The sequence below is a fragment of the Eublepharis macularius genome, chromosome 12, assembly GCF_028583425.1.
Source record: "Eublepharis macularius isolate TG4126 chromosome 12, MPM_Emac_v1.0, whole genome shotgun sequence".
Taxonomy (NCBI): Eukaryota; Metazoa; Chordata; class Lepidosauria; order Squamata; family Eublepharidae; genus Eublepharis; species Eublepharis macularius.
The window spans coordinates 76769568-76792291 of NC_072801.1; the positions used below are offsets into that span (position 1 = coordinate 76769568).

A 22724-nucleotide genomic window follows, 5' to 3' on the forward strand; every position below is an offset into this window, starting at 1 on the left:
GGTGCTGAGAGACCGTCTCCAATTCCCTTCTTGCCTCTCTTTGCCTTGCCTGCCGCTGGGCTCCAGGTCACACGTTTACTGCCACGATGTCCCCCCCACCTCTTGCTTTCCCGTGTTCTTTTCTTCTCCTTTCTTCAGTGCGTCTCCCTTCCTGGCTGGTTTTCTTCTTTCTTTCCCCTTTTGACACAATTCTCTTCTCCTCTGTTGTGTCGGGGAACCTTGTGCCTTTTCCTCTTATGGTTGTCGGACCTGAGTTTATGTTCTCTATCAGTTGCTCGTGGCTTTTCTCATCTCTGCTTGCTTCTACCTTCTTGCTTCATTCCCTCCGTCTGTCTGAGTCTTGTTCCTTCTCTCTCTCTGCCTTGTCCCTTTCCTCCTTTGTCTTCCTCCCCCTTCCTTCCTCTTTCTGAGGTGCACCCCAGCTCCTCTTAATTACAATTACACCTAATGATCTCTCCCCACGGCCCTCAACAAGGCCGTTAAGACTCCTTCGGAGGTCGGGTGCATTGCTATGGGCTGCGAAGGATGCCTATGGACCTGGTGATATTTCCTTCCCAGCGAAGCTTCTTCCGAATGCCTCAATAGCCGCCTAATTCTCCCTTGCCACACGACTGAGCTCCGGGTTTTGCTATTCCCACGGTGCTAAAAAGTGCCCTTTGAGCTTCTTTCTTGCTGTTTCTGCCATGTGTGAATGTAATAACTGTTGTAAGGATACAGAAGTGTGCCTCTTCAGCAGAACAATCTTTACATTTGCACCAGAGACCCATTTAAGGAAAAGCCACTTTCAGCCTCCTGTGTGAAAACACCCAAAGACTTCAGCCGCTTTAAAGGCGCATGTCAAGAACCCCAGGATAGCGTTGAATTGCAAAACCGAAGCATTGCATCAGTGTCTGCTCCAGCAGGTGGAGCCAAGAGGCAGGAAAACAGATCTACACAGATACTACATGGAGTAATGCTAGGACACAAAATCATGGAAAGGAAAACGGGACTGTTTAGATCTCTTGCAGCATTATTCTGGTTGCTAATATATACTGGTTTCTTATTAGTCTCATTTTCCAGCTTTGGAGGCTACAAGATTTAGGGTAGAAGCCCTGACAATAAGTGGTTGGGGTTTATATCTCACAGACCCTAACGTTCTACTGGAACCAGGTGAAGCACCTCCTTGGTCTCGTGTGCATTAGAGACCATTGGCTTTTCTGAAGGCAGGAGAAGCCGGGCACTTTTACATTGTATTTGGATCCAACTTCAGCGAAGTGTTTTTCCCAGCTTCCAATTATCTCTGTTTTAAATTCTTGCAGGCTGCTTTGGGGGCCAGCTCTTGTCTGAAAAGTGTGGCAAAAGCCACAACCAGTAAAACTAGGGTTAACCAAGGGCAATCTGAAACCTTGCAGCAGTCTAGTTAATATGTCTACTGCTGTAGCCACCGTGCTTAATTCGAATGTGGAATGCTGAATCCGTCTATTTTGATGAGCAAGGATATGACCGGTGAACTCTGCTGAGGCGAAAAGGAGAGGGCTCTCCATTTCCGAAAAGGCAAACTGTCTCTCCCTGCCATTTCTTTCACCTGATGCTTACTTAACAGTCAGCAGGCATATTGGTGGTAGTATTGGTGCCCCAAATAAGTTTCTTCAGCCCTTTGTGTACAGTGAATGAGTTTCTCAAGAGGAAAAAAGTGGCTCACGTGGAGCTACAAACAAGTGTCTTGGTGACCACTTTCCCATGAGTTAAGATTTCTTAAGGTATCGGACCATTGCACTGGATTCTTAAAACATTGCTAGTTCGGTGTGTTATACATTCAAAAAAAGTTCCTCCAAGACCATAACATGTCCCCAGGTGCCAATGGGGGACCAGTGAGTACAGGGTCATGTTGGTTGTTGTGGATTGTAGTTCCTGACATTTCGCCAGCAGCTATGACTGGCATCTTCAGAGGTGTAGCACCAAAAGGTGTAGCATCTTCAGAGGTGCTACACCTCTGAAGATGCCAGTCACAGCTGCTGGCGAAACGTCAGGAACTACAATGCCAAGACCACGGCTATACAGCCCAGAAAATCCACAACAACCATCTTTCTCCGGCCATGAAGGCCTTCGACAATACAGGGTCATGTTGATCAGAAATTCAGGCAACCTTGATCTAAACTGAACAATATGTTTATGAGCTTTCAATACAGCTACCAACCTGAATACACTCGGTCTGAATGGCAGAGCTGAGAACTGGAGCCTCCTGGAGTTGCTCACAAGGACCAAGAACCCAGAGTGGGTCAGGCAGATGGAAACATGGGAAGAAGTCTTCTTCAAACCATCGGCGTCTCCATAAGGAACAACAATCTGTTAAGGATCTTCAAATCTGCAGTAGCTCCCTTATCAGTTCTCTTGTCTTAGGGCATAGTGAAGAAATAGAGGAGATGCCAGAGGTTCTTGCTGACAATGCAGTTTTTTCATGTAGGATGTTTCTATGAATCTAGAGCAGGACAACACCAGATACCTATCTGGAGAGATTGGTACTGAGCAGTGCAAGCGGTTCAATTCCCCCACCCCCAGTTCTGGTATCCTTTCTCAGAGAAGCTCCAGTCTTCATTGCTTCACATGGTTTTTACCATGAGTCACTGGATTTAAAGATGGTTTTGTGTGCATAAAGGAAACAGATTCGTGGCTGCTAGCAGGGACTGAGCCACTAGCTTTTCTCCTCCCGTACCCTTCATGAAGATGGAAGAAAGCAGGTTTTGTCTGTATGTGGAGTGTTTTAGTACTCAAATGTTTTTATCATGATTATGGCTCAGGCCAGAGACTGATACCAAAAATGTTGTGGCTGTTATGGCTAAAACCTGTAGACTGTAGCCAATTTTTTGTGGCTCTATTGAGGGTGTTTGTGGTTCAGAAGAACCCATTCTGAGTAGGTTTATGGCCTGTAGAAAACGGCGGGGAAAGCTGCTTAATTGCAAAGGCTGTTTGCCTGGTGAAATTTGCATTAAATTGTTCTCCTTTTCCTTTCACTCCGGATCCTTAGGCTTGGTCTATCATCTCCATTGTTGAGCTCCTGATAAGATTGTTCCAGGCGCTTTGATCTGAAGATAATATTCTTGGGCAACATTAAAAACCCTTTCAAAAGGATTTTTTCCTGACTGTTTCTGGTAATTGGGGGTTGTGAAGAACAGAACCGTGTGGTGTGTGATTTTGTTGGGAGCTGTTCCTGACAACTCTGCCTCCAATCTACAGGCCATTCACTAGAGAAATGCCTTGAGACAGAAAAATATGAGCCAGTGGGCTGTTCTGTGTTTAATTTCTTCTGTGGATTAAGTTCCCCTGTTTCCAAAGTCTGGCCCGTCTGAGGGCCTGTGCTCTCAAGGGCTGATTCTGCACACGTTGGATAATGCACTTCCAATCCTCTTTAGAGATCATTTGGAACTGAATTTTTCGAGTGTGAAACAAAAATCCCACTTCCAAATGATAGCTAAAGTACATTGAAAGTGCATTATCCAATGTATGCGGAATCAGCCAGTGGCTGATTCCGCACACGTTGGATAATGCACTTTCAATGCACTTTAGTTATTGTTTGGAACTGGATTTTTGGTGTGCTTCTCCTTTGCTGGCCATCTCATTGGGATCTGGTTTTGCCATACCCTTCCAGCCATCTCCATTATTACAATCTCCTTGAAGCTGTATCTACTTATGCAGTTCTACCTTGGAGAGCAGCTAGTTCAGTCAGGCTGCAATCCAAAGAACACTTTCTTGGGAGTAAGCCCCTGAGAGACATTTGAAACCAAATGTAGAGACTGGGAAAGTGTTGTGCAGTAGAGGTTCTGCCACTGGGCTGGTGTCTGTACATCTAGGGGTGTGATGGGGGCTGGCAGTGTGTGTAGTTTGACAAATTCCCACATGGCCAGTAGTTGTGAGCATGAGGGGGAACCTCTGAGGAATAGGCTTTGAGAGCTCACTCTTGGAGTTTTGGGGAAACATCAGGGCTTGCAGGATGGCATCTTTCATTACCAGCCTCTAAGGAAACACAGCAGGGAGAGAGTCTTCATGAATCTGTCCCCTACAGAATACCCGCTGTCCAAGTTAGATAGATTTACCCATCAATTGCACCCCACCCTCCACTCCTGGTGCGGGGTGGCCTTGGATAGTAAGTGGATGGGAGTCCTCCATTGAAGACCAGGGTTGTGGAGGCAGGCAATGGCAAACCACCTCTGTTAGTCTCTTGCCATGAAAAACCCACCAGGGGCTGCCATGTCAACTATGACTTGAGGGCAAGATTTCCTTCAGCTTACAAGGCAATAAAACACTGCTTTCATAATAAGACAGGAATAAATTGGAGGGGGGGGTCAACTTCTCCCATCTGGATATCAGAATAATTTAAGTCTGCCTTCTGATATAGGATTTCCAGAGTTAATTCATTCCAAGCTGCTTTTCTTCCACTGGATGAGAACTCCCTGGCACTGCCTACCAAGTATTTCCAATGGGAAACTAGGGTGGGGGCAGAAAACGACCTCCTACACACCAGCCCTTAAGGCAACAGGGAAGACAAGTTCAGCTTAATTTATTACATCAAAAAAAGAGAGAGAGAGAGAAAAAGACAACTGTGAAAAATACAAGTTCACAAAACTGAGGGGGAACCCTCCCCCCCCATAAGGTTCAAGCCTAAAGAGAATATTCCCAACAATATAAGGCAACAACAACGAAGGAGCCCCTTCCAGCAGGGGATGTGGGGTGGCATTGTTGGCTGTGAGTAGAGCTCCCATTTAGTCCAGCTTCAGCAAAGGGGTGCTGCCAGGAGTGGAGGGAACGGGGCAGCACTCCAGCCCCGGCAGGGTTCACCGTAGGAAGCTGATGCAGGATCTTGCAGAGCTCTCCCAGCTATTCCACTCCCAGTCGGAAATACTAGCTGTGGGGAGCTCCCGCTTACTTCAGCCCCAGCAAGGGCTCTCTGCAGTCCACAGCTGGCTGCTGCGACACCCTCCCAAGCCCGAGGGCTCAGTTCTGAGGGCTGTTGAGGTCTTCAGTCCCACACATCGGCTCAAGCTGTTCTTTGGTCTCTTTGCTGAGATTGCTTTCAGGTTCTCCCCCACCCATTTGGGGGTATACAACTACACAGAGCTTCTGCCCTGCCCGGGTCAGTGCATCTGTAGGAAGACAGAGTTAAGCGGATGAGCTTTAATGGGAAGAGAGAAGCTGCTGCCTCCACATGCTCATTCATAAAATCGTGGGGTTGGAAGGTACCTCCATGGTCATCTAGTCCAACCCCTTGCACAATGCAGGAAATTCACAACTATCTCCCCCACACACCCCCAATGACACACACTCCATGCCCAGAAGATGGCAAAACGCCTCCAGGATCCCTAGACAAACTGGACTGGAGAGAGTTGCTTCCTGACCCCAAAGTGGCAATCAGCATTACCCTGGGCGTGTAAGAAGGGGCCATGAGAATGAAGCACTGATGTAACTCTTCCTGCCCTCCCTCTCATGATCTGACTAGGTTTCCCTCCATCTGCCTGTGACTTACCAACAAAAGTGTTGATGGCAGGTGGTTTGTGCTCCCAGTGCACTCCCAGGAAGTAGACCGGCACTCCCGTCAGCATGATGGCCAGGCCAATGCCACACACCACGGGTTCTGACCACAGGCTGAACACCAACAGAAAGGCCCAGAACAGCAGGTAAATTATGGGGAAGAACAGGCTCACCTGGGGAGGAGAGAGATGGGTTGAGAATGGGCAGGAATACCAGAAATGGGAGATGCAGGGGAGGAAATGATGGCAGAAGGAAGGTTCCTTTACTTAGCAAGGATGGAGCGAGATACCTGCTAGAAGTGATGAATATACCTTACCTTGATATTGGGTTGGGCAGGCAAAAGTGCAGGGAACCAGAATCATGCAGGATAAAAGTGGGTGGCTTTAAAAAGTTGGTTTTCCTTGCTTTTTTTTAACAGTTCAATTACTTCTAGTGTATTTTAGAATTACCCAGTTTTAAAAGGAGTCCTGAATGTAAACCCCGCTCCAAAAGTTTTACAGTTTATATTCAGTTTCTTTAAAAAATGAATCCACAACATTAAATACAGCAAGTTAAATCTTGTTCTTCTATGTAAAATCTATGTAAAAACAAGCCAGGGACAAAAGTAAGGCTTCTGTACATACTTACATGGGAGTAAGTGCCATTCAACACAGCAGAACTTACTGCTGAGTAAACATGCATAAGATTGCTCTGAACACAGCTTCTGAGGTCCAGCATTTTAAAATACACAATATTGTATTAACTGTTGTACAAGTTGTGTTTATCAACTAAAACAGGATGGACATGCTTATCAATATGGAAACTGTTTTGCCCAGTTAATTACAAGTCTTTTCCTTTGAAAAGTTCTGGGCATTTAATCTTCAACTAAATGATTTTGCATAATATCCTTACACTAGTACGGTCAGAGTGAAACTGACCTTGATTTCACAGTTTCCCCCCAAAGCAGATGCAAAATGCTGCATTGCAAAGTTTTTGGATTATGCTCATGGGTAACGGGCAATATAAAAGTTCTGTGTAGTTGCCAATGGATATGTTTTAATTGTTACAGCAACCAATTGTGCTTGTTCAGACAATATTGATTAGAAAGTTAAAAATTGATTTAGATTAATTCTCTGTTCTGATCCTAAGAGAAGAACTGTGACACGGTGCAGAAAAGGGGGCCCGCTGTGCAGTCTGCGTGAAGGGAAACGGGAGTCTCTCACCTTGATGGGACGGTGCCGGTGAGGTTCCCGCCAGCGTAGCACGACTTGCCCAGCCACGGTCACTCCATAGAAGAGGTAGTTGATGAATCCCACGTAATTGATCAGGGTGTAGATGTCACTTGTCACCAGCATAAGCAAGGTTGAAAGGCACTGTCAGAGACAGCCAGAGAAAAATTTTGAGGATGCAGGAGTCATATTTTGCCGAACTGATGTCACCCAAACACTAATCCTGAACCTTTCAGAAACTCAAAATGTCAGAGTCTACTGGTCCGCAAATGACTATGTTGTAATAAAATTCAAGATGTTGTTTTTGACCTTTACAGCCCTTAGTGGACAGGGATCGGGATACCTACAGAACTGCCTCTCACCATATGTGCCCCAGAGAGTGCTGAGATCAGCCAATAAAAATCTACAGGTGGTCCCGGGCCCCAGGGAGGTGAGACTGGTCTCGACCAGAGCCAGAGTCTTTTCGGTCCGGGCTCCAATCTGGTGGAACTCTCTATCAGCGGATATGCAGACCCGCCAGATCTTGTATCATTCCATGGGCCTGCGAGACTGAGATATTTCGCCTGGCATATGGTTGAGGCTGGATCAGCAGTTATCCAGAAAGCCTCCCAACCGGCCGCCTGGCGAGGGGGCCATGTGATCATCTGCCCCCCCCCATATGAGTTACAGCTTGATCATCTCCCCCCCCCCTCCCCATAGGAGTTATAGCCTGATTGAAAAGGCCTGTTCCCCCTCTTTTTACCCACCCCTCTGTGATTTACTGGCAAGGGTGAGTTGCAAGCCTGCTTTCTGGGGGTGGTGTTATTGGGAATTGTTGTTGTTTCATTGATATGTTTAAATGTAAATTATGTTTTATTGTTGTAACCCGCCCTGAGCCTGCTTGCGGGGAGGGCAGGATAGAAGTCCAATAAATAGGACGTTAGTCTTTAAGGTGCCCCAAGACTCCTGCTTATTTGAGCATGTACCAAGAACCAACAATCTCAGCCCTACTTTATAACTTGAGGCATGAATGTAAAAATTACTTCGACGGTAGTATATTAGCAAAGGAAAGAAACCTGAATGCTGCCCGTAGCCCCTTCACAGATCCTTTGTTTACAGATATCCTCCCCTCATTCCACATGTACCCAACCATCCTGATTTATATCCCCTAAACCCCTCTGCCCAAGGACTCACAGTGAAGAGGAGGGCAGGTATGGGAGTGCAGCGTCGCACATGGATCATGGCCAGTACACTAGGAAGATGGCCCTCCCGGGCTCCGGCAAAGAAGAGTCTGGAAGTGGGGAAGAGAAGATATCAGAAAGAAAACCTGGTAGGTGCAAGAATATTTCCCCAAACCGACTGGCGGTAGGGAAAGTGCTTAGATGAGCTCCATGTAGACCGCAGAGCTGGGAGATAACGTGCCAAGAAACTGTTGAAAAGACTCCGTGGGACAAAGATGCCTCTTAGATCCCAAGTGCTTCCCTAATCCTACATTAGGGAGTTGTGGCCAAGAAGGTACAAGGTGACAGCAATATGAAGACAGGGGGTACACCCTCTCCCAAGTCAGATGAACTGCCCTCATCAAACTTGATGGGTGTTGATTTCGGGAGAACTTGTCACTGAGAATAGTAAGTTCAGTCACCATGTTGAAGATCATGTTCGCTTACCTAGAGGAAGTGAAGAGTGATCCGTTAACTCCCCCAAAGGTGGAAAGAGCAACAGAGATAGGCATGATCCAGGCCATGACTCCCAACAGCTTCTCCCCAAATGTCTGTAGGGAAGGAAAGCGGGAGAGACGGCATGTGGTTAGCTGCAGTTCCAACTGGAACCTGGGGGTAGGAGGAATTTGGGATAAATGGCACCTCACCACTGCAACAGCATTGGAGGCCAGCAGTTCCTGGGGTGACATGGCAGTGACATAGGCCACATTGGCGAAGACATACACAAAGGTGACCAGGGGAATGGAGATGAAGATGGCTCGAGGCAGATTCCTGCAAGGAGAGAAAGTTTGAGATGGAAGAGGGGAACAGCTATTAATCTGGGCCTGTTCCCTCTCTGCCACCGTCAAGGGGCACCTGGGTCCCTGACTCACTTGTAAGGATCAACCAGCTCCTCGGTCACGTAGTTAAGGAAGTTCCAGCCCCCGTAGGCAAAGGAGCCCTGTAAGAAAGCCAGCGCCACCAATCCCACATCCGGTGTCTGGAAGAACTCAAAGGCATGCCGGGGTTCCAGCCAGAAATATTCACCTACAGGGAGGAGAAAAGCACAGAGATGGTTCTTGGTCAGATTTCCTTGGATCAGCTGATTCTCCCACTCTCCAATGTAGGCTGGGTCTGGAAACTATGGCAACCAATTTCCTCTTGAAATCCGCTTACTAAGGAATGTTGTCCGTATCTCTGGGTAAAAGGCTGCCGCTTGTTCCTTTAAAGTGGGCAAGGTACAGCGTACGGGGGCGGGGGGAACTGCCCCCCTCTTTTGGCAGACCAGACAGAGCCTCACCTTTGCAAATCTGCACAATTCCCATAACAATGATAAGTCCCAGCGCCAGCAGTTTCCCTGCTGTGAAGACATCCTGGACGCGTGTGGCCCACCGCACACTGGCACAGTTCACCCAAGTCAGCAGCACTGCAAAGAAGCAAAAAAGTCACTGTGGAGAGAAACCTTACATATTCCCCTTCGCCTAGCCCAAATCTCCCAGTCAAGGCCGCTTACACCCCTGCAGGACACAATGTCTGCCAGGAGCAGTGTGTTTGGGGGAAGTCGGTTATTGTCTTGGCGCCGCCTCCAGCGCAGAACGAGGACTGCTTTCGAGGTCAGGGCAGCTGCCCTTCCCTTTCTGGCCTAGACTGATTCTAGCCTAGTCTGTTTACAGATTTCTCGCTATGTCACTATCTCTGATAATGCAGCATGTTTGTCTCCCTGTAATGTATGGATAAAATTACATTATGCTTATTTCTTTCAGGGCAAGAGATTACAAGTTTTAAGGGGTCAGACGATCACAGGGTCTCATTCCTCCCTTGTTTTCCCCCCTTACTATTTGAGCGGGGCCAGAGTTACAGCCGGATTGCAGCCTGGGGTTAATTCTGTGCACGGCAATATATGGAAAGGAAAGAAACAGGGATCTTATGACTGTTCCTGTAGGTTTGAGGGAATGAAAAACAAGCAGTGGAGGGAGGGAGGCTATGACCTATTTGGCTGTCAGCCTGACTGCACCAAAACATCCCGTCTGCACAAACAGCCATTGGCCCCTGGTAACCTGACACCACACAAACAGGGCTTACCTGAGATAGACAGAGCACTGGAAATGAAGGAAGGGGTTGCTATCGAACTACGGCAGAGTTTAGTTACTTTAAGGAAGAGCACTCCCCTGGACCTCTGCCTGCACAAAGCTATCGCACCTTCACTGTCCCACAATAATACCTGCAGAGTTGTGTGCCTAGATACACAGTTCCAGAGGTGTTAGCCACGTTAGTCTGTAGTAGCAAAATCAAAAAGAGTCCAGTAGCACCTTTAAGACTAACCAATTTTATTGTAGCATAAGCTTTTGAGAATCACAGTTCTCTTCATCAGATGCATCAGATTCATCAGTTCGGATCATGCATCTGATGAAGAGAACTTGATTCTCGAAAGCTTATGCTACAATAAAATTGGTTAGTCTTAAAGGTGCTACTGGACTCTTTTTGATTTAGATATACAGTGACAGCAACGTGACTCAATGCAGAATGAAAAGCTTGCACATGTACAAATGATTTTCCACAGTTACCAAAATGGTACATGTACATAAACACCCACAGCAACGAGACTGCAACCTAACATCTGTACAGCATGCCTACTAGCAAACGGAGCACCGCCAATACATAACCATAACCTATACATACTCTCAATTTAATCCTGCTAATACAAATAAAACCTTAAAAAAACCCACATTAAGGTATACTTGGATATTGAGCTTAAAAAGGTTGGGGGCCACCTTTTGAGCTGGACTTCATATTTCTCACTAAAAATATCAACTCCTTGATGTCAGTTCATCAACTCCACCTAAGCTTGCCGTTAATTTTTTTAAAGCGCAAATCTTTCCTGCAACGCTGAGTGTTCTTTAAATTTATAGCCTGAATACAGTAAATAAGAGAGATTGTGCAATACACGTTTGCCTTTGATAGCCTGCAGCTATCAAAACATATAAGCAAGCATCCATCCAAGATATATACTCGCCTGGTACTTTAATTTGTATGAAATGTGGGCCACATTAGAAACCCCTAACAGACCTGATACGGCCCTCCAGGCTTTTTGTTTGACAGCCGTGCCCGAACAGCATGTATGAACACAGGCATGTGTGGAAATACAAAATAACGATTGCTACACCGCCAGTGTCTTTCCTGTTCTGTCCAGATTGTTGAGAGATACCAGTGCATCTCTTTTCTGTCCAGCCTCCTGCTTAGTTTTTTTTCACACAGGGGGAGGGGAGAGTTAATAGAGATCCCCAAAACTTGACAGAGCAGGAGGAAATGGGAACTTCTCTGCTGACTCAGCTTCTCTTTTGCACAAACAAGTTCAAGTCAGACAGGCTCAAAACAGGAAACTTGGAGATTAACACAAGCTGACCAGAGATGGCGATAGGAAAGAGAAGGGTCTGCTTCACACATGCAAGTTTTCCACTACGGACATGATCATTAGGGTAGTATGTATACCCGTTGTTGTTTGTGAACATTAAATGTGCTGTGAGTTCACAATTTCAAAGCTGATGTGGATATCCTTTTGTCACACAGAGAAACACACAGAAACACAGAGCTGGGAGGCACCCCCAAGGGTCATCTAGCCCAACCCCTTGCTCAGTGCAGGAAAATCACAGCTATCTTCCCCCTTCACCTCCCTCACTGACCCATGTTCTATACCCATTATCCTGATTGTAAAAATGAACCAGGGAAACTACAAATATAAAGCATGTTAAAACATAACTGGGGGTTGGACTAGATGACCCTGGAGGTCCCTTCCAACCCTATGCTTCTATGATAACTGATATGCTTTTATTGCTCTGGAATACAAAATATAAATGTGTGTTCCATGGGGCACATATTTCACATATCTCATAAGGGGCACTGAGGTGGTGAGATCTCTGGTGTGTAAGAAGAGGAATACTGGACATCAGTTAGGGAGTGAGGCCAAATGTACAGATGACATCTCTAATATCCAGTCGCCCTTGGAACTGAGGTTGCCTGTTGGTGTAGGGTCTCTGATCAAGTATAGGTCTGCCTCTGAGATCAAGGACTAGATTTGGCCGCGAGATCCCAGGAATAGTTTAAGACTAGCTAAAGTTACATTTGGGATCCTGAGAAGAGTACAGGAATAGCTCCGAGAGGGAGAGTAGATCTGAGGGTTGGACTTCAACTGGTTGTTTTGAGGTGGTGCTGTGTGTGGGAGATGAACTATTTCGGCATTGGAAATAAAAGTTCAGGGGAGACGGGACAGAGAGCTTGCTTCACAATATATATTACTGCATTCTTCTCCAAACCGGCTGAACTCCGGGAAGTTCCCAGTTCCCTTGTTTCTCAGTATTCCTGGCACCCAGCAGGACTGGAGAAGAGCCAGTGAGGCTCAGATTCCCTGGGATCCTTTCAGGCACAGATCTAGGAGATGACGCTAGAGCAAGAGGGTGTGGCTGGCTCAGGACTGTTGCGAAATCTTGAGCACGCTCCGTTCCCAGGATCCATCCAAACCAGCCACCCCGCTACCTTTCTTCTGGCCTCAAAATAGATCCAGTGCTTGATCTGGAGAGGTCAGTGACCGGTAGATCCAGTGCTTGATTCAGAGAGGTCAATGACCAGTAATGCCAACACCATGGCATTCCTACTTCCTCCTTACACCACCCACAAATTCATATGGTCCATCTCACAGCAACCAAGCCCAGCCAGGTACAGAAAACAACTTTCTGACCACTTCTAGGCTGCTTAGCTCAGCATGTAGATAAGAGACAGAAAACAACGCACCAGATAAGACTTGCTTCACAGAGCTCTTGGTGACACCTCCCCGCAGCCTACGACTATCCTGCCCAAGAGGCGTTCCACCCTTGAGCTCTCTTTCAGTCCTAGACCCTTCAGCCTATTTTCCTGTCGTATGTTTTTCTCCTGACATGTAGTTCTAAGGCTCAGTACTCTTCAATCAAAACTTAAAGCAGATTTTTTAAAAACTCTATTATTCATAAACGGACCAGTATGTGGCTCTTTAAAAAGCGCTTTTTGCTATAGCTGATGGGAAAATCAGAGCTAAATGTATGCTGTCTGTCTACTGCCGTGTCTTGCAGAGATGACCTCTTAAATTGTGTTTATTATAATAAATATGCTACGTGTCTATTTAGGAGGTTTCCTATTCTGGCTTGTTGGTTAATTAATGTAATGTCTATTTATATACTGAGTCCTGCTGGGCATTTTTAAGTACACGCTTGGGACTGTTGTTTGACTTATGATTTTAAGCAAATAAATCAAACTGTGTTGAGAAACTCACAAGCAGAACTCGATTTGTCTCCCCAGTTTCTGGTTGCTGATCTATACTGACTCCAAGCTTATCATTTTCATTTTCTAGCTCTGGAGAATTCAGAGCAGAAGGGTCTGAATAAGGCAGTTCCTCGTTGTTGAGATTTAAGGTATAGATTTCTCTCCTCCTCTGTCTCTTTCCCCCCATGTGCACACATACACTCTTTCTCTTTCTTTTCTGCCGACTCAGCGCTGAGCAACTGGTTTTGACCTGATTAATAAATTCTTGCTGAGCTGCAGCAGCTGGCTTGCATAAGCACTTCGGTTATCCCTCCCTGGCCGTCCCTTATCCTTCCCCCTCTCCTGCCGTGGGCCTGGAAAGAAAGGAACAAAACCAGTTCAAACTTGATTTTCCTAGCATTTGATGTCCTGAAGTAACCTTTGCCAAGGATTACCCCTCATAAATATAATCTTCATTTCAGTTCATGGAACAGAATTGTGCCTGTTCATGAAGCCTGGGACAGCTGCGTATACATCTAAAGAAAAATAAAAGAGCAAGGACGGATGGAGAGAGGCGGATTAATAGACAGCCCAAAGGTGTGTTGGGACACACAGACACATCTTCCATTTGTATCCTCTCCCCTTTTACGTTCCTTTGGGAATGATAGTTACTGTGAATCAAGCTCAAGGCAGCTTTTGCCCTGAGATTTCAGGCCAGAGACAGCAAAATTCACAAAGAGGATGTAATACCAACTGCGCTGTAAGAGCATTTCTTATGGTCATTTCTTTTTTTTTACACTTCACAGCAATTAGAATAATGTTGTCAAAGGCTAAACAACCACACAGATTCTTTTTTAAGCAAAGGGATTAATGCTTCTGTAAGCAAGCCAAGCACCTAAGCCCATCCTATTGTTTATAACAATAATTACTCAATGCGTAGAAACTGAGCTGAGAGTTCCTGAAGAATAATTCCATGTGCTCTGCAATTCCATGGGAAGGGGCAGGCCCCCCCTCCCTAAATGCCAGACCTGCTGCCTGCTAGATCAGGTGTAACGTAATCCCAAGGGTTCAAATGACAATCCGTAGTGGGATGCACTCATTAATTCACTGTGGGGCAGCTGTAAACATATGCGGAATAAGTTCTCTTTAACCTTTTTTTACTGGGAGACTTTCCGCATTTCCATTTCATGTTGCGGTTACTGGGTTCACTTCAAGGTTTTGGTTATCAGCTGTGAAGCTCACATACCTACAGGACTGCCACTCTTGCTATGGTCCACCATGACAGCTTCACTCATCTGAGCAAAGCCATCTGAAGATGCCACCTTGCAAACAGGTAAGATCAACAGTGGCCCGCTCGAAAGCATTCTCTGCGGTGGCTCTCTCCTTGTGGGACTGCCTGCCTGAGGAGTTTAGGAAGACCCCGCCCCCCCCCCCCGCCCCGCACTTCTATCATTTTGTAGAATGTGTGAAATGGAAAACGTTCAGAAAAGCACTTTAACAAAGGGATTCAAACTGTTGTATAATGGAACAGCTCAGGAGGTTGCTTCTATAAGCAAATAGATTATCGTCTGTTGCAATGTATGGATTCATAGAATCATAGAGTTGGAAGGGGCCATACAGACCATCTAGTCCAACCCCCTGCCCAGTGCAGGATCAGCCTAAAGCATCTCTGACAAGTATTCATCCAGCCTCTTCTTGAAAACTGCCAGTGAAGGGGAGCTCACCACCTCCCTAGGCAGCTGATTCCACTTTTGAACTACTCTGACCGTGAAAAAGTTTTTCCTAATATCCAGCCGGTACCTTTGTGCATGTAGTTTTAGCCCATTGCTTCGCGTCCTACCCTCTGCTGCCAACTGGAACAGCTCTTTGCCCTCCTCCAAATGACAGCCTTTCAAATATTTAAAGAGAGCAATCATGTCCCCCCTCAACCTCCTCTTCTCCAAACTAAACATTCCCAAGGCCCTCAGCCTTTCCTCGTAGGGCTCAGTCTCCAGACCCCTGATCATTCTTGTTGCTCTCCTCTGCACCCTCTCGATTTTGTCCACATCCTTTTTGAAGTGAGGCCTCCAGAACTTCACACAATACTCCAGGTGTGGCCTGACCAAGGCAGTATAGAGAGGGGCTATGACCTCCTGCGATTTCGATGCTATGGCCCCTTTGATACAACCCAAGATGGAATTAGCCTTTTTTACCACCGCATCACACTGACTGCTCATATTCAGTTTACAGTCCACTCTTACCCCAAGATCCCTTTCACATATACTACTGCCCAGAAGTGTATCCCCCATCCAGTATTTGTGCTTCTCATTTTTGTGGCCCAGATGTAATACTGTGCATTAGTGCATTTTCTTCTACCTGTGTATCTAACTTTCTGCATTATGGTACGTCGTGTCTTAGACAGGTTTCTTTTGTTTGTTTGTATTGTTTTCCAATCTGTAATCCTAGTCCTACTGCATGGCTGCATTTTAAAAAATATTTTGTAATCCTCCTTGAGCCTCAGTGAGAAAGGTGGACTATAAATGAAGTAAATAAAAAACAAAGTAAATAGAGAGGATGCCAAGACACTGGGAGGGAAGGTGGCATGGTATAGGCCGATCTCATCAGATCTCAGAAGCTAAGCAGGGCCGGTATTTGGACAGGGGACCACCAAGGAAGACTCTGCGGAGGAAAAGGCATTGGCCAACCACTTCTTCTCACGTGCCTGGAAAGCCCCTTGCTGGGGTCGCCATAAGTCAGTTGCAACTTGATAGCGCATACACACACATGGCCAAGACACTACCTTCACCACATAGCCAGACTCTGCAGAGGACCAATTATCCAGGCAGCTGCTTCTGCTTTACAAGTTCATCTACCAGGAAGCAGCAACCATTCAGAAGCAACCCGATGTTAGTGGCTGGGAGGATGTTCATTGTTAATGGAGGGTGGTACTTACGGAGACAGACCCCAGCCAGCAGTCGCAGTCCAGTTTCAGGGGGAAGGCAGGTGGGGAAGAGCGGCTGTAGGACGTAGTTTGAGAAGGTGAGAGCAATAACAGCCTGATTGGTAGGGTAGATGACCAGCACAGCAATCCATAGCCGCAGGAATCTAGTATGGAAAATGCCAGTATAAAAGACGTGTACATCCCATCCCCGCAACGTCATCCCTTCTAGTCTCACCTACCCCAATTCCATGTCATCCCCTTACTCAGCTAGCTTCATCCATCCTGTTCAGCCCTCTACTAGTCTTCCCCACTTACCCAGCTAGTCCCCCAAAGATGTCCTTGACATAGGAATAGTCGCCTCCAGATTTGGGGATAGTGACTCCCAGTTCTGCATAGCAGAGCGCTCCTACAGCCGTAATGAGGCCAGTTACGATCCAGACAATTAGTGCCAGCCCAACTGAGCCTGCGTTTTCCAACACGCCTTTGGGTGAAACAAAGATGCCCGATCCAATGATGTTACCTGGAGAAGGAACAAATAGAAACTGTAAGGTTAGATGAGAGTGGAAATTCACAATGAAGATGGTGGCATCTGCTGGAATTTGGAGAATCGAAGACATTGGGCTTGAGAAGGGGCCTTGGCCACGATTTTCCCAGTGCCTAAGGAGAAAAGTTAACTTAGAATTGCATTTAAATGTCAGCTTCTTCACATGCCATCAGTAGAAGAACCCACAAAACCTTGGCCATTTCCACACTTCCCAGCATAGTGCTAAATTCGCACAACAAGGGCGTCTTTCTGGCGTGATTTCTGATGTCATCGCGCCACAAAAATGGGATCATATCGTGATGACATCAGAAATTGCGCCAGGAAGATGCCCTCATTGTGTGAGTCTAGCGCTATGCCAGGATGTGTGGAAACGGTCCTTAGCTCCAAACTCAAAGTCCAATAAAAATGCTTGTTTATCAGCTTTTCAAAACTGTTTTTTTTCACATCACAGTAAAGAGTCCAGTAGCACCTTTAAGACTAACCAACTTTATTGTAGTATAAGCTTTCGAGAACCACAGTTCCGGCATCCACAGCATGGCATCTGACGAAGAGAGCTGTGGTTCTCAAAAGCTTATGCTACAATAAAGTTGGTTAGTCTTAAAGGTGCTACTGGACTCTTTACTATTTTGCAACTACAGACTAATGCAGCTAACTCCTCTGCATCTTTTTTCACATCATTTAACCTGTTCTTTTGTTTTAACTGTCTATAGCTTGATTCCTTTAAAAAACGGTAGCTAAAATGCCCACTAGGCCACCGTCCTAAACACACTTACATGAGGGCCAAACTAAATATCCTTGTTTTTAAAGAGCTGGTCCCAGGTTCTCCAGACACAACTCAGGTTCCTCGCAACTACATAGCATTTGCAGGGAATGTCCTTTTCAAAATAAAGACCTGTTTGGCCTCAGAAGGCCACTGTAAAAGGGCTCCTACCTACCCCACAAGCTACTTTCTTGTGACAAAGCAGCACTTGGGGCGGGGGGGGAGGCGGGGTTATGTTCCTGTTTTGCTATTTCACAATGCACATATTCCATGTAGAATAGCTAAAATGTAGAAATAACTCCTCCCACAGTTGCAGTATGGCAAAATGGCAGAAGCTCTTCCTCCCCACACAATAGTAAAGAGTCCAGTAGCACCTTTAAGACTAACCAACTTGATTGTAGCATAAGCTTTCGAGAACCACAGCTCTTTGTCAGATGCATCTAACCAACTTTATTGTAGCATAAGCTTTCGAGAACCACAGCTCTCTTCATCAGATGCATCTAACCAATGCATCTAACCAATCTAACCAACGATGCATCTGACGAAGAGAGCTGTGGCTCTCAAAAGCTTATGCTACAATAAAGTTGATTAGTCTTAAAGGTGCTACTGGACTCTCTACTATTTTGCAACTATAGACTAACATGGCTAATGCTTCTGGATCTATCCCCACACAATGGCATTCCAAATGGGCTCTCTTTAATTTTTGAAAAACCATTCCCCACAACTGTTGTGTGGTTGTGGGGAACCCGAGCTGTGTCCTGGAAACCTGGACCCAACTCTTTAAAAACAAGCATGCTTAGTTTGGCCTCGAGTTCCACTGAAATCAATGGAAATGATCTATGCAACATGTTTATATGACTGGTTGTTGTGGGTTTTCCGGGCTGTATTGCCGTGGTCTTGGCATTGTAGTTCCTGACGTTTCGCTAGCAGCTGTGGCTGGCATCTTCAGAGGTGTAGCACCAAAAGTCAGAGATCTCTCAGTGTCACAGTGTCACTGAGAGATCTCTGACTTTTGGTGCTACACCTCTGAAGATGCCAGCCACAGCTGCTGGCGAAACGTCAGGAACTACAATGCCAAGACCATGGCAATACAGCCCAGAAAACCCACAACAATCATCGTTCTCCAGCCGTGAAAGCCTTCGACAATACATGTTTATATGACTATTACTGCAATCCTATGCATACTTAGGAGGAGTCACAATGTAAGAAGTAACAGAGGGTGTTTTACTTCTGAGTAAATATGCATAGGCTCAGGTTGTAAACAAGTTGGGTTTTTTTCAGTGGATTAGGTGATGAACCAAGTCCTGTGAATACTTCACCATAGCTAGCTCAGACCACGGCCTGGTTCAATCCAGTTTTTCAGGTGGTGAGTCAATCTGTACACATGACGAATTCAAGGCTTTCAGTTCCATGTAGATTGTGTTGCTTGTGACATAAAAAGCACTGAATTCTCAGCAAATCTTACTATGATTGGGACATAATAGGGTCTTTTTTGGATTGCTGTCATTGCAGCTGTGCGGAACCATGAGCATGTCACATTGTCTATACGGGCTGAGGTTGCCTGCACCATGGCTTGGCTCTTGGTGACTTTTGAAACATTCGTTGGCAGTTTTCAGGGACACTTTAATTTAGGAACTCAGTAGCCTGCTTCTTTTCAATATGCTGAAGGGGTGCACTTGCTCCAAAGGTACATAGCCTAGGGTTAGGCCTGACTGAGTATTGCAGGTACAGGCTTATGAAAAAACCCATGTCAGTTACCAGGCTTACAAATCTGTCTGCTGCCCTTGAATGCTGTAAGTAGTCCACAAGCCACACAAAACTATGTGTAGAAGATGCTCTTCTGTGAGTTTTGAAACGCTCGACCCTCTTTGGTGGGAATCTGTGCAGCACACTTCTCTTTGTGAAAAAGCACTTTTGCTTAAAAATATTCAGTCCACATTTCTCATGGCAATATTTGTCTGCCTATGTGCCTGCTCATTGCATCTGTGACTCAGCGCCTCGCAGTCAATCCCAATTCTTCATCCTTGCCAATACATTCTGTGTCTCTGCCCCTCTGGCACAGCAAGTTCACATTTTTTCATTAAGAAAATTAAAACTTTGCAGCTACAAAGTGGAGCCAAGAATTTGGGCAGAAATGGAGCAGAAAGTATCAGCTGCAGCGTCAGGTTGGGTTGTATTGCAACAGGACTCTGAAGAGAGGGCCCAGGACGTACAGACAAGAGTTGGAGAAGCCGGGAGAGGGAGCATGGAGCTGTTAAGAGAGTAGGTGAAGGAAAGAGTAGGTTGAAAGTATGGGAAGAAAAGGTACATGTGGTGCTGTGGGTATCTAAGCTGGGCCTTAATTGTACCCCAGAGCTGGGTGAAGAACCTGGGAAATGAAGACACATCTACAGTCATCCCAGCTGTTCAAATACGGGGAGAAGAGCTAGAAGAGTGCAGTAAGAGGAAATCATATAAGACACACAGGCAACTGCAGGAAAGCTCAGGAATGGGGCTCAATTAGCTCTGAATTATGGGGCACTAGCGGGGCTGGTGTTGATCAGCAGGAACGGGGTCTCCATCTGTCATTCCAGGGGCCTCCTGCTCTTGGTGTTTGCTCTGCGGTCTCCTGGCACCTGCTGAAACAAAGCCATCTGGAGTGGGATAGATGGAACAAACACGCTCCAAGAGTTGCCGCTTCAGCTGCACTGGAGTGGAAAACAAACTCCTGGGGCCAAGTGACCGGGGAAGTGTCGAAGGCACTTTCTGCTCTTCCATGGTTTTGCTGTTCAAGCCTGAAGTGCCCTAGTGCCAGGGCAACTTTAGAGAAGGATTCCCAGTTCCCTTATACTAAGATGCTGTTCCTTATGAGGCAGGGGCAACTAGAGGAAGTAACTGCTTGTCCAGCTCTGAGATTAAATTGCTTTTGCCCAGCTGCATATTCCAGTTGTCTGCCACCTGTTGTCTGCCACAGATTTGCAACTCTCTCTGGGAAAAAAACAGTTGTGTACGCTGGCGTATCTTGCCTGGGGATCCAATTCCCTTTAGCTCAGGGCAGATTGCTACCCGTTGTGTACAAGCATTTCTCATCCACTGCTGAAATGTTGTAATTTCTACCTTACAATTTAAGAGCAAAGGATGAAGAGTTCCAAAATATGGCAAGGTTGAGAGGAGGACTAGTACAGTGTCAAGAGCTGCCATTTGGCCAGAAATCTGGGGTCTGTGCCCAGAAGAAAGCTAAAACAACAGGGAGTTAGGAGGACATTACATGGTGGTGCTAGAACTGCAACAGGGAGAGAACCAGTTCTGATTAGATGCAAGCTGACAGCTCTAAGGTATTTATAGAAAGGAGGGAAAGGAAGAGAAAGAAAGGTGAAACGATTGCGAGAATTGGAAAAGGGATAACTATAGTAGGAATACTTTCATCATCTTTTTTTCAAGACTTGGGAAAGCAACATACTAAAAGAGTGCAAAGGATCTTCTGCTACAGTAATAATGGTACAAATTGATGGATGTATGAAAAACAGAGGACCCAAGACCAAGATAAAAGGTTTCAGGGTTCTTACTTCCAGCGGCATGCAATTATAAGGGGGGGGAGCACAGCCCATTTCAGAGAACGTATTTTATTTATTTATTTCAGATTTGTATTCCGCCCTCCCTGCAAGCGGGCTCGGGGTGGATAACAACATATTAAAAATACAATTACAAAAATCATGTACATTAAAAAACAACACTTAAAACAGGATAGTGGACAGCCTTCACAGGGAGGGTTAAGATTTATACATACATTTATACAACATAGGGAGAATACCATCCCACCAGAGTCCCCACTCACCCACGATAATGCCACATGCGCTTATCAGTCCGATTTCTTTCTTGAGTGCAACACCACCACCATCTGATTTTTCTGGGCTGGCTGAATCCTTTTCAGAACCACCTCGACGACGTGCTCCGTCCTCCATGGTGTTCTATGTCTCAGGGGAGGTGAACTAGGTAGGCCTGAATTCCTGAAGCTGAACCCAAAAGAACTTTGGATCAGCAATTCTGAACAGCGCTCCTAGAGAATTTGGGCAATGCTGGATTGGTTCCGAGTCTGCTGTCCTGGTTAAGGTACTGGATCCTGGGAACTGGGCTTATTCAAACTCCCAAACTCCAGATTATCTTTCTGATATGTCCCCAGTCTGAGTCTCTTTCTGAGCCCAGTTCACTTTGGGGCTTGCTCTAATCCAGGCTTGTAATTTTAGTATCGAGGTGCCCAGGCCCTGCTTCGGAGGGTGGCCAGCTCTCCCAAACCAAGCTTCTTCTACCGCCTTAAACGTGGTTCTAGTACCAGAAAAAGGCTGGATTTGCTTTGGCTCGAACACCAGCCTCGTTAGAAAGCTGGTTCTCTCTTATCACGTTCGGGTGCCAGCTAAAGCTAGTTTTCCTTTGCTTCTTGTACCAAGTCCACAGGTGCAGTACCAGTCACTCTGGACTCCAAAGCGCAGGAGAGGATGGTGCGAGCTCCCTCTCCCCCTGCTTTGAAATCTCTGTCGCTTGCCCTTTCACGTTGTTTTGGCCGTTTCCTTTCCTGTAAAGTTTCTCCCGAAGCGGGGGAGAGAACAAGGCAGAGCGCAAAAGGAAACGGAGCCGGGCGGTCTTGTTTATTTGGCTCCTACAGCCCCGTATCACCGTTTTATTCCCTGGAATCGCCCCTCGTGCTCAGCTTTCCCTGGATCTTCGCTCTGGTTCAGAGTTTGTGCAGGGACCTCCGGAGCAGCCTGTGCCAGGGAACTCGCATGCCGGCTTCGGTCCCCTCTCCTTCGCAGCAACGGCCCTCCCGCTCTCTGCTCCCAGCGGAGCTCCTTTCTCCCGCCGGGTTTCTCAGTCTCTCATCCTCCCGAGCGCAGTTTCTGCTCCTCTCTTCATAGGCTTCCCTGCCTACGGTCTGGAACCGGCTGCTGCCGGAGCCCCTGGGGCGGGGTTAATCCTTGGACCCGGCTTCGGCAGATACGGAGCCAGGCTCCTCCCCCGGTCAGAGCTAAGTAAGCTTCAAAAACAGAAGCCGCTGATACGGTGAAAAGGACCGTCTTGTCATCTCCCTCCTCTGCCCGCTCACTTGGAGACGCTCTCCGGACGCGCTGGCTTGTTTCCCATCCATCCATTTTCCATCCAGAAGGCGTTTAGACAGAGCCTCCCCGAAGGCTGTCAATTTCACCTCCCCTTCGGGAAGGCGAAGGTGAAATTAACAGACCCTCTGAGGAGCGATCTCCCCCGGCTCTGTTTTTTTTTAAACTACCTTCAGGTAGAAAAGTGAAATTGACAGAGCCTTTCGCTCTGTCTTTTTAAACTAGGCTTCCCGGCCAACATTGTCTCCCTACGCTTG

General features: G+C 46.5%; 1 protein-coding gene across 1 annotated transcript; it reads right to left on the reverse strand.

Annotated features, from left to right (window-relative positions):
* Window positions 1-4518: 4518 nt before the first annotated feature.
* On the reverse strand, window positions 4519-22307 carry SLC7A8 (solute carrier family 7 member 8). The gene is made up of 11 exons (XM_054992934.1): window positions 21195-22307; window positions 16392-16596; window positions 16089-16240; window positions 9189-9314; window positions 8782-8935; window positions 8557-8680; window positions 8357-8460; window positions 7884-7980; window positions 6705-6854; window positions 5498-5675; window positions 4519-5117 (listed from the first exon to the last, which is right to left on the reverse strand). Exons 1-11 carry the CDS (start codon window positions 21319-21321, stop codon window positions 4969-4971), a joined length of 1566 nt encoding a protein of 521 aa, XP_054848909.1. The 5' UTR covers window positions 21322-22307; the 3' UTR covers window positions 4519-4968.
* Between the last annotated feature and the right edge of the window lie 417 nt (window positions 22308-22724).

Coding starts and splice junctions, on each gene's coding strand:
- SLC7A8 (XM_054992934.1), bottom strand. CDS start 21,321: ATGGAGGACGGAGCACGTCGTCGAGGTGGTTCTGAAAAGGATTCAGCC. Junction 16,241..16,391: donor ATCTTTGGGGGACTAGCTGG/GTAAGTGGGGAA, acceptor TTTCCATACTAG/ATTCCTGCGGCTATGGATTG. Junction 6,855..7,883: donor TACCTGCCCTCCTCTTCACT/GTGAGTCCTTGG, acceptor TGTCTCTGACAG/TGCCTTTCAACCTTGCTTAT.